The sequence below is a fragment of the Equus asinus genome, chromosome 4 (assembly GCF_041296235.1).
Source record: "Equus asinus isolate D_3611 breed Donkey chromosome 4, EquAss-T2T_v2, whole genome shotgun sequence".
Classification (NCBI taxonomy): domain Eukaryota; kingdom Metazoa; phylum Chordata; class Mammalia; order Perissodactyla; family Equidae; genus Equus; species Equus asinus.
Genome location: NC_091793.1, coordinates 126,523,220 through 126,535,896, shown reverse-complemented (window position 1 = coordinate 126,535,896; position 12,677 = coordinate 126,523,220). Strand labels below are relative to the sequence as shown.

The following is a 12,677-nucleotide window of genomic DNA, read 5'->3' as shown; positions in this document are numbered from 1 at the left end:
TTTCTCATTTTTAACTTGTAACACGTTAAATATTGATAGATATGACTCAAACAAAAGCTTTTGAGGATCCTAAATAATTTTTAAGAGTATAAAGGAATCCTGAGACCAAAAAATTTGAGAATTGCTGCTTTAGGGGATAAACTTCAACTGAAAGGGCAAACCTAATTAAATTTCCTCAGATTTTACATTAAGAAACTAGACTGTAGGTTTCTTGAAGACAGTGATGACTTCTGTCTGGTTCATTGTTTTCTCCTCAGAATGTAGCACAGCACCAGGCACATAATAGGCATTAGAATATTTCATAAAATATTCATTAAATGAATTAATACGTTTATACATACACCTTCGTAAATGAAGGCCTCGCTAAATGACTTATTCAAGGTCACATAAAACGTCAGGGGCAAAACCAGAAGTATATTCCAGGTCTCCTGTCTTCTATTCCTACTTTTGCTCTCTAGCTCAAGAATACTTCTGCTTTTGTTAATTTTTGTTCTATAATCTGCTGAAAGCATGGATAATCAGATATCATCAATGTGGAAAGACTAGCTTCTCATGCTGTTAAGTGAGCTGAGCATTATACGGTTTTTTTTCTGGCTTTAAGCATAATCAAAATAGGGTGATACCAAAGGACTGTCATTACAAGGAAATGGCAAGAGCGATAAGATAAAATATCACTCTCTGGGTTTTCCCACGACAGAGTTGAATTTTTCATGATCCATTCTTCTTGTAATTCCTAGTCTCCTCCTCCTTCCTTTGGCCACATCATTAAACTTCTGGCAAGCCTTTAAGTTAGTGCACTCAGGATTTCCCAGACTGCAAAGAGTGAAACCATAAACATTTTTTGGAAAATATGCTTTATACTCTCAAAGTTGTTTTGAAACACCCCCTGGTATTTGTAGTAGAGATAAGAGAAATTTGTTGTCGCCTTACTTACGGTTACCGAAATGTAAAGCCTAGCTAGTACAAAGGAGAACAGGGGAAAGAAAACACATATTGTGAGGTGATGCATTGGCCACCTAAATCTGACTCCTCTGAGAACTGCTTTTAAAGATGGCCAACCTACAACAAAGCCAACAAGCTGGCCAGTCAAGCTCTCCAGTCAACTAGAAGGAATTCTTCTTTACTCACTCGTCTTGACACACTGTCTGTCCTGCCTCCTTCATGAAAGCAGCCAAAGCTAGGCCCTCAGCAGTCAGACCGCAGCAAAGGTGTTAAAAAGAGGGTGAACCTTCCTGCTCTGGGCCCTTCACTGGTTGCAATCACTTCACTAGAGAAGGAATGTATGTTCTTGAAATTTCTTGAGTACTTCTTAACTTATTTAATAGTGACGTCTAGAGAAGTTGATTAGATACAGTTGATTCTCATTATTCACAGTGGTTATGTTCTATAAAGTCACTGCCAACACTGAATGAGTGGTTCCTGAACCGCTGCTCCTAGGGGAAACACAAGGTTATGTTCCTTTGAGCCTCTGGTCACAACATGTTCATCAATCAATAGATAATCTTGTTTTATGTGTGTTTCTGTTTAAAGAGATCTTATTTAATACATATTGTGGATTCATTAATATTGATCTCTTGGCCAACAGCACTATAACTCAAGCCTGAACAGAGCTTATCTAATACATGTTTTTTTCCATAAGAAATTTTTTTTCCTAAGGCACATCACAACCTTCTTTTTAAAAAAACTGTGGTAAAATATGCATAACATAAAATTGACCATTTAACCACTTTTAAGTGTTACAGTTCAGTGGCATTAAGTACATTTACATTTTGTGCACCCATCATCAACATTCACCTCCAGAACAGTTTGATCTTCCCAAACTGAAACTCTATATCTATTAAATAGCAGCTTTCCCCACCCCCTACCCCTCCTCCCAGCCCCTGGCAACCACTATTGTACTTTTAATCACAGCCTTCTTGTGCTTAGGAGCACAGTACTTCAGCACTATGCTTGGGGGGCATTTTAAACAGCAGAATCACCCAGAAAAAGCACTCCAAAAAAATGTGAAAAACACGGTACTAACTAGATTGCAAAAAGGGCACTTGTTTACAAAATCAGAGCTGAAAGAAAGCAGAGCACTGTCTCGTTTGACCTAAGCTGGAAACGTGTGTCGGAAGATTCAAAATTTTCGCCATTTTGTGCATGTGCGTGAATGACCACAAAAGTCCCAGAAGTATTGATTTTGGGGTTAAAAAATAAATTTTAGCAAGTGGGCGAATTTGCAAATATGGAATCCATGAATAATGAGCATCAACTACATGTGGAAATGATAACCTTTGTTTGCTTTATTCCAGATAGTAAGAATAAAGAGCTGAAACATGCCTTGTAATAGGACTGCCTTAGAAAATTTTACTTGCCTCAGAGGCCTAGAGAGGTAGTCTGTGTGAGTTGATAATTGGCAGCTACCTAAGGCAGTTCTAGTTCATGTGGAGGATAAATTTAAGCATAATCTCAAATCCCTCTGCATGAAACACACTCAAGTACCAGTTATCAATCACGTACTATATGACAAGCACTATATTCAGCAATTTACATGCATTATTAAATTACACATCCCTAAAACTCTATGAGGAAACTGAAGGTTAGAGAAGTGAAGTACTTCATCTATTATTACCTAGTTAGAAGTGGCAAGGTTGAGTTTTGAACTCAGGTCTATCTGACTCCAGGATCTGAGTTCTGAAGTGTTATGCAATTCTAATCAAGTTAAAACAAAAAAGATGTGACTTACTAAGAAGTGTATAGGAACACGTTACAATTATTATAACATGACAAAGACTTATACATTGAAAACCAAATTTACTAAACATATAAAACTTTATAAGCCTGATCCAATATTGTTCCACAACAAAGAGTATCTGAAATCTTTCAGGGCATCTGGTTTGTGTCTGGTTTTCCTTAATCTTTAATGATGGGCAAATCTAATGCATTATGTAAGGCCATTTTTTCTCAAGAGATGTAGATACCTCTTAAGAATTTGATGAAAATGCATTAACTTTTCAGGCTACTGAGTTGCATTTTAGTGCACTGAGGCAGTAAATTAGTGTACAATGTGCAAAAGTGGTAGTGACCTAAAAAATAAATATTTGATATGAGCCACTGCATTCTCCTGGGGAAAAAAAAGTAATGGATTAACTCTCTTAGGAGTCCTTAGCTTCCCAAAAAGCAGTAGGAATAAGAAATCTCCTGTGGCCTGGAAACAGCTTCTGTTTCTTGCTGGCTATGTTTGCTTAGCTCTTTAATAGTTCATTTGATTAGATCTTGTGGCTCCCAAAGTGAAGGTTGAGAGTTTGATCCCTACAGAGGCCACTTAAATTTAGAGAACAAAAAGCTCTATTCTCTGCTCCCAGACCCTACCCCAAACCCCTGCCAGGTGTCTGCCCTCTGGTCAAAATGAAAAACTGGGAAAGGGGTACAAACTTATCACAGTATTGAGAAACAAAACAAACAGGCACCCCTTTATTATGGTGCTCTTTCCCTTTTATGTGTTCACGATATTCTGATATAAGTTATGGAGAAGAGACAGTATACTTGTTACTTCAACTGCTGGAAATCGGAGGCAAACTGTGATAAGTCCTGCTTTGTCACTCACAAATCCATTATCTTCTAAGTTCAGAGATTTTTTCTACTAGCTGACATTATGCCCTGGTAATAAACAATGAAGAAACACATCTTCTGAGTGATATTAATCTGCAACTTTAGAAGAGGAAATAATAGTAATCAGTCAAAAATTGAGCACAATTTTCATATTAATAAAAGACATCAAATTATTTAAAAATAGTTCCACATGCAATATAACATTATAATAAGTATAATTTTCAACATGTGTTAAGAATTTAGTCAGGAAAACAAGTTTCTCAAATTATAGTTGAAAACCTTTTACTAGTATCACAATCTTAACTTCTCTTTTAATACAGGTCTTCCTAATTTAAATTTACATTTCCCTAATTATACAGCACTAAAAATAATTTAATACAACAAATACAATTCTTTTTATTTAAAATGTTTGCCTAAATAATATAAAATCTTAATTTCTGAGGAAGTAACATTTCAACTTTTTTAAGTATGAAGTGTAAATTAAGATTTACTTATTTAAATTATAACTTGAATTTCACATATAAAGATAAGATTTAAGTGTAGTTTATTTTATTGTTAACACAGACTTTAATTTTTCAAATATCACATTATCTTTCTTATTTATAGATTTATTTCTTTTATGAAGTAGTCAAATGAATCAGCTCACCCTTGACTGTAACAAAATACTGTTTGGTGACTTGTGACAGACAGGGTTTTAACCTCTGACAGCGAGATTCATTGTGGAGCAGGAGCCAATCATAGATCCTGACGACACTTGTCTCATCAAAGTTGGAATATAAAAAGCCACTTGGAATACAGTATAAAAGATTCACTGGTGTGGCAAGTTGTCTCTCAGACTGTACAGGCATTAAAATTTTGCTTGGCATTGCTCAAAAGCAAAAGAAAAGTAAAAGGAAGAAATAAGAGCAAGGAAAAAGATTGAACTGATTTTAAAATCATGCAAAAACTGCAAATCTATGTTTATATTTACCTGTTTGTGCTGATTCTTGCTGGTCCAGTGGATCTAAATGAGAACAGCGAGCAAAAAGAAAATGTGGAAAAAGAGGGGCTGTGCAATGCATGTACTTGGAGACAAAACACTAAATCTTCAAGAATAGAAGCCATAAAAATTCAAATCCTCAGTAAACTGCGCCTGGAAACAGCTCCTAACATCAGCAAAGATGCTATTAGACAACTTTTGCCCAAAGCTCCTCCACTCCGGGAACTGATTGATCAGTACGATGTCCAGAGAGATGACAGCAGTGATGGCTCTTTGGAAGATGATGATTACCACGCGACGACGGAAACAATCATTACCATGCCTACAGAGTGTAAGTAGTCCTGTTAGTGTATATCAACAATTCTGCTGACTGTTGTTCTAGTGTTTATGAGAAACAGATCTATTTTCAGGCTCTTTTAACAAGCTGTTGGCTTGTATGTAAGCAGGAAGGAAAAGAGTTTCTTTTTTTCAAGATTTCATGAGAAATTTACTAATGAGACTGAAATCTGCTGCATTATTTGTTTTCTTAGAGAGCTAAAAAGCTAAACAAAATAAAATTCTTGCACAGCATTAATATTATTTAGTTTAATATGACAAATATAACATGCTTATGCTTTCACAGCTTAATACCACCAAGGCAAAAATTGGGAGATAGTACAAGCAATGTTAAAAACTTACATGAGATTTCATAATTGCATTTGGTTGCCTAAAATAAGCATTTATAATAACAAGTTTTTTTCACTAATAATAGAGAAGGAAGAAATTTGTAGACGTTTAGGTCATTTGAGCATTTGCTGAACACCAAAATGACTTCTGTTACTCAAAACTATTTCTCATAGTGTTTTTATGTTCTTCACAAATTAACATATTAGATTTTGAGAGTTATTCCCCTGGAGATTAGGAAAAATATTTTTTAAAATTTAATGTATTAGTAAGAAAAATGATGAAGTAAACATAGCATAATGATAAGCATGAGCAATCATAAAATGCCTAATAAATAAACATTTTAATCAAAGAGGTTATAGCTCAGAGTCCTGCTTACACCTTGACCATAGTACTATTGTTGAGAGCACCCGGGGTGCACATTTCCAGGCAGGCACATTGCTTAATAATCTCCTAAAATACAATTTTATTCTTCTTGGGAGGGAGGACTACCACCTGTAGTATCTATATTGCTTCTGAAAGATAATATATTTCATATATTCTTTTTGCAGTCAGTTCATAACTACACTCAAGGAAAGGGAGACAGACACCTTCACAGAGAAGGCATGACAAGGAAGATTCTGTGCCATGTGTCTGCGATCCTGCTTTACCCAGTGCTTTATCTACTTTAAACAGGACACAACAGTTTCAAAATATTGTTCTCCTTATTAAGTAATCAGGTTATAATGCACCAAATAATTTTCCTTTATGACTCTGCTATCAAATAGTCCTGGAGTAGATTTACCTTATTTATAAACAATCTTGGGGAACCAAAATAAAAGAAATTGCTAGTGATTTTGCTCACAATGACAGCCTGGCTCTAAAGACAGTATTTTCTAACTTTTGAGATAGCCTGAATATAACATTCAAATTTTTGTGCTAATTACTTGCTTAGCTTTGTTCCTTTAAAAGGCTATTCCAAAGCCAAAACATAACAGATGTACTATATTTTCTCTTAATTCCCGAGGCTCAGTTAGTTGCTCAGTGTGTCTTGTCCCCAGGTAATTCAGGCCTGGGGGAAGGGTTCCTTCTTCCAGACTGATTGGTACAGCTGCTCAGTAAGTGTAACTACTCAGATTCCCAAAGAATTCTAAGTGGATGTTCCTCCACGGTGTCTCTTGTTCTCTCTAATCATCATCATTTTAAAATTTCATCCACAGTTCATTCCTTCATAGAATTTTCCTTAGTTCACAGTTTTCTGGAAAAGAAGTAGATTCCTCATAAACAGCTGAAAAAACATATATCAAAAATTCTGAAAGGCTAGAGTAATTATATTCTTTGATATTTTTCTGAGTTATGAATGAAATTCTACATAGTTTTTCACTTTAAAAGACTAAATATATATTCAGTATTCCAATGGAAAAAAAATGTTCACCAACTAATATGGAAGGGTTTACTAATTTTTTATGATAAATAATTTCAATAACTCTTTTTCTTTTCTTATTCATTTATAGCTGATCTTCTAATGCAAGTGGAAGGAAAACCCAAATGTTGCTTCTTTAAATTTAGCTCTAAAATACAATACAATAAAGTAGTAAAGGCCCAACTGTGGATATATCTGAGACCCGTCAAGACTCCTACAACAGTGTTTGTGCAAATCCTGAGACTCATCAAACCCATGAAAGACGGTACAAGGTATACTGGAATCCGATCTCTGAAACTTGACATGAACCCAGGCACTGGTATTTGGCAGAGCATTGATGTGAAGACAGTGTTGCAAAATTGGCTCAAACAGCCTGAATCCAACTTAGGCATTGAAATCAAAGCTTTAGATGAGAATGGTCATGATCTTGCTGTAACCTTCCCAAGACCAGGAGAAGATGGGCTGGTAAGTGATAAATGAAAATAATATTCTAACAACCTTGTTATGTTTTTATTCATCATGTGAATGAATAATAGTGGAAAATAACTACCAGTTTCCTATGCTAACAAGCTAGACAAAGGTATCTTACCCCAATGGCAGCCCTGTACCCAATAAAAGTAGGTGTCCAATTTCATATCCAATGAAACACCCTCTTGATATGTCAACTTTGCATGAGGATTAAAAAAACGTTATGCCATAGTCCTTAACTCCTCAGGGAGTTCTTTGGAATTGGGAATGAAATATAAAGTGCTTTTCATTGATATGCTACATAATTATATGAATAAAAACACAAAATCTTCACAATGGATTCTTGTACATACCCAACAAATTAAACCTTTTCTTGCCCCCAGAAGAGTGTCAAATGTGTTGAAAGTTTTTTGCTTAATAAAGCAGAGTAAAACTTTAAAAATTATAATTAAAATACAATGCTTTTATTTATAGCAATTAAGTACGAAATGTTTAGGCTTATATTTTATTAAATATACCATATTCAAGGTCCCTCATGATAAATATGTTCATTATGTTCATTATTTTGCAGGCTGTTGATGCATTGATGTTTCTGTAGATTACTTCGTGAATTACACCTAATAAAACTTAAACTTCCAGGCTAGTTAACCTTTGCCACCTAGCTTTATTTCTGAGCTGCCTTACCATTCTTGTGCAAGAGTTTACTTAGGTAATGCCAACTAATTTAATATCAGGCCAAGCAGATGACAATACCTTATATATTATAAAAATTACTAAAAGATATTTTAAAACTTACTATAAATTGAGTTACTCTTCCAACTTACCTATACTTTTGTTTTCAAAAACTTATTTAATGTGATCATATTTTTTATTTCCACCTATTGACATAATTTACAACAAAAGATTATACTTGCAAACAATAAATATATCTTTTCAGTCTTCATGTGGTCTTGGTTAAAAAGAATATACAATTAGTAAATCAGATCTACTTTAAATGAAAATAGAATCTTTTAATATTATGCAATTTTCCAAATGATCTATTTTTCTTTAAATATGCAACATAAAATGTTATTGTCTCCCAAAATGATGTTATTCTTTTATACAATCTTAAATAACAACAAGTACCAGGTCTATTTTGATTTTGATATAGGATAAGAACTACTATTAATCATTTAAGAAAGTATTCTTTTTTATAGGTAGCATTTTAACGTAAACCTAGTAACGTAACAGAGGTTTTAATTACTAAACAGATGGTTAACATGACATATTCTTCCAATTTTTCCATATAAAAGAAGCAAAGTCTTAACGCATTAAAAGATTGCGGCAGGGGAAGGACTAGCAAATCCTTTTTTAAATATCTGAATGGAAACACTTTTCAGTGAAAGGATAAAGGAAATATTAGTTGTCTTCTTCTGAATCTACCCCTCCCTCTCTTAGAGTTTTTCTTTCCAACCCAATATACAGACCAACACCTTCATCACCCTACCTTCCCTTTTCCTGTTACAATCCATATAGTGCTGGAAGGTAACTATTTTGCTTTGGCTTTAATATCCAAGTTTCCCCAAGTAAAGACCTAGGGAATGGAGGATGGATGAGTATACCTATCTTTCTAGAAGTCATCAGACATATTTAGCCAATACATTTAATTAACAAGCGTGAAGAGAGGGAGATAACCTCTTCCCTCCCTCCTCTTCTCCCTCTTTTCCTTTCTTCCCATAAAGATTTTCAAAGCATCTACTATGTGCCAGGCATTTAGATACTCAAAGTGGGGGAAACAAAAATTAGAAAGACATAGATCTGACCACAGGGGAATTTGTATTGCTGCTATATTCTTTTGAGCCATAGGGAAAAGTCAAGCCTACTGTAAATTAAAACTCCTTAATGCTCTAAAATTTAAAAATAAATATAGTATAAGCAAAATGATTAGTTTCTTTCTTCAACAATGACATCTTGAGGTAGGAAAGTGTTTCGGGATGTATTAATATTACTCATTGTTCTTTCCTTTTCATACAGAATCCATTTTTAGAAGTTAAGGTAACAGACACACCAAAACGATCCAGAAGAGATTTTGGACTTGACTGTGATGAGCACTCCACAGAATCTCGATGCTGTCGTTACCCTCTAACTGTGGATTTTGAAGCTTTTGGATGGGATTGGATTATTGCACCCAAAAGATATAAGGCCAATTACTGCTCTGGAGAGTGTGAATTTGTATTTTTACAAAAATATCCTCACACTCATCTTGTACACCAAGCAAACCCCAGAGGTTCAGCAGGCCCCTGCTGTACTCCCACAAAGATGTCTCCAATTAATATGCTATATTTTAATGGCAAAGAACAAATAATATATGGGAAAATTCCAGCCATGGTAGTAGATCGCTGTGGGTGCTCATGAGATTTACATTTGGTTCATAACTTCCTAAAACATGGAAGGCCTTCCCCTCACAATTTTGAAACTGTGAAATTATGTACCACAGGCTATAAGCCTAGAGTATGCTACAGTCACTTAAGCACAAGCTACAGTATATGAACTAAAAGAGAGAATATATGCAACGGTTGGCATTTAACCATCAAAAGAAATCATACAATAAAAAGGTTTATGATTTCCAGAGTTTTTGAACTAGGAGATCAAATTACATTTATGTTCATATATATTACAACATATGCAGGTAAATGAAAGCAAGTCTCCTTGTATTCTGGTGAATTAAAGGAGTATGCTTTAAAGTCTCTTTATAGTCTCATTTAATATTTACAGAAATCTATATATAGTATTGGTAAAATGCAAGATTGTTATATACCATCATTTTGATTATCCTTATACACTTGAATTTATATCGTATAATAGCATACTTGGTAAGATGAAATTCCACAAAAATAGGAATGGTACACTATATGCAAGTTTCCATTCCTATTGTGATTGATACAGTACATTAACAATCCACACCAATGGTGCTAATACAAATAGGCTGAATGGCTGATGTCATCAGGTTTATCAAATAAAAACATCCAATAAAATAATGTTTCTCCTTTCTTCAGGTGCATTTTCCAAATGGGGAATGGATTTTCTTTAATGAAAGAAGAATCATTTTTCTAGAGGTCAGGATTTAATTCTGTAGCATACTTGGAGAAACTGCATTACCTTAAAAGGCAGCCAAAAAGTATTCATTTTTATCAAAATTTCAAAATTGCAGCCTGCTTTTGCAACATTGCAGTTTTTATGATAAAATAATGGAAATGACTGATTCTATCAATATTGTATAAAAAGACTTTGAGACAATTGCATTTATATAATATGTATACAATATTGTTTTTGTAAATAAGCGTCTCCTTTTTTATTTACTTTGGTATATTTTTACAGTCAGAACATTTCAAATTAAGTATTAAGGCACAAAGACATGTCATGTATGACAGAAAAGCAACTGCTTATATTTCGGGGCAAATTAGCAGATTAAATAGTGGTCTTAAAACTCCATATGCTAATGGTTAGATGGTTATATTACAATCATTTTATATTTTTTTACATTATGAACATTCACTTATAGATTCATGATGGCTGTATAATGTGAATGTGAAATTTCAATGGTTTACTGTCATTGTATTCAAATCTCAACGTTCCATTATTTTAATACTTATAAATATTATTAAGCATACCAAAGTGATTTAACTCTATTATCTGAAATGCAGAATAACAAACTGATATCTTAACAAGAATTGTTAATTTTATTTTATAATTTGATAATGATTATATGTCTGCATATATTTACTTCTATTTTGTAAATTACCATTTTCTTAATCAAATTCATTGTACTTATGACTAAGTGAAATTATTTCTTACATCTAATGTGTAGAAACAATATAAATTATATTAAAGTGTTTTCACCTTTTTTGAAAGATACAACAGTTTTATATTATAATGACTAATTGTGGATTTCTGATTTTCACTTTATTATGAAAGTCTAATGGTTTAGCACAAAAGTTTGGTTTAGGAATTTTAGATCTGCTACTCTAGTTCTCATGAGTGAAATTCCTGTTAAATTGGTTCTGGTCAAGTTGCTTTAAGCATACAAAAGCAAGGACTAGTTACATCTGTTTCATTTCTCTTTATCTTGACCTGAAAACTATTTATATGTTTTCATAGCATCAATTTCCAAATGCATTGCAGTTGGCAAGGGTATATGGTCCTAGAGTTACAAGTTCTACTGAAGCCACAGGAACACAGGGAAGCTGCATCTTTTTTTCTAGCACTTAATGATACCAGCACATTTATCTGAGCTTTGGGGGTACCAATTTTCAAATTGAATTGAAAAATAATCATAAAGTGCCTAGAAATCCTTAAGTGCAACACTGTACATAAATGTTTTTGAAGTGAACTCTCTTCTCTACCGCTTATCAGTTTAGTAAGTTAGCTATAAAGCAGTGACTAAGTCTAACGCAGGAGGTGATTCAAATTCTATCTAGTGTCATGGTTCCTAAATAAATAATATATAGTAAATATGAGTGTAATTTTTGACGATCAATGAAATTACAGCAATTTCCACTCATACAAACAAAGTGCAGTACTTTTTCTAATTTTAATACTGACATATTTAACATTCACAATGCTGGAGCTATAAGGGGTGGCCCCTGTAGGGGAAGAAGCCAACTATGGTGATACACTTACAGTTGTACACAGTGGAACCTACTTCTTCCAGGGCCATGAATATACCTATACCAAAAGTGGTCAGCAGCCCATTAATGTACCTTAGGCTCTAGAGTACAAATAACTGGGACCTTCACCTCTATAGGTCCTGTGGGGACTATGAGAAAGGAACATCCTCAGTTTCTAAGGACCCAGTCACAGGACTCCCTAATCTTTATACTCACCCTTACCATGGAGCCCCAGGATCACTTCACCAACCTCATCCTGTGATAGCCCACTCTTGAAACTCATATGACCACGAAAGAAAGCATCAGGACCAATCTCTTTTTGATGGGACCTAGGCAGTTTTTGTTCTGTTTTGCTTAGGTCCTTGGAAATGGCAAAGGTACTCTGCCAGTCTGTCTATGGGTACCTCATTTTCATTTTCAGTACCCCAAGAATATTCACTTGTAATACATAATACTAATCCCTGAGATTTTCAAAAAATATCATTTAATTGCAGTGTATCAGTTTTAATATTCTTAATATTTTGTAATACTTCTCATACTTCCCACAAATTTATGTTAGTCGAAAAAAAAATCAATAAAAAAACCTTTCCAAACTCTACAGTTCTTTTTGTATTCAAGTTGATTGCTGCACTTCTGTATAGAACTTTACTTTCTTAAAATAAGGTAATAATTTCACATTGATAGCAACTAAATTAGAACTCAGTCTATCCCCAAAACAAAAAAAATTATTTCACTTTAAACCATGATACATAATTGTTAGGAAGTCAATGACCTTTTTGAAATCTGTTGAAAACTAGAGATACTCTCACTAGAAAAAAATCAATACTTACAATTTTGCATATAATTTCAGGGAATTTAGGGCCTCCCTGGAGCTCATTCATAGACCCTAGTTTACAAACCCTTGGGAGGGATACTGCATTTTCTT

The 12,677-nt window shown here is 34.0% G+C and overlaps 1 protein-coding gene across 1 annotated transcript; it reads left to right on the top strand.

The window, feature by feature from the left end:
• The first annotated feature begins 4,388 nt into the window (after positions 1 to 4,388).
• Positions 4,389 to 12,464, top strand: MSTN (myostatin). The gene is made up of 3 exons (XM_014837576.3): positions 4,389 to 4,904; positions 6,730 to 7,103; positions 9,120 to 12,464. The coding sequence occupies exons 1-3, from the start codon at positions 4,532 to 4,534 to the stop codon at positions 9,498 to 9,500; spliced, it is 1,128 nt and encodes a 375-aa protein (XP_014693062.1). The 5' UTR covers positions 4,389 to 4,531; the 3' UTR covers positions 9,501 to 12,464.
• The last annotated feature ends 213 nt before the right edge of the window (positions 12,465 to 12,677 follow it).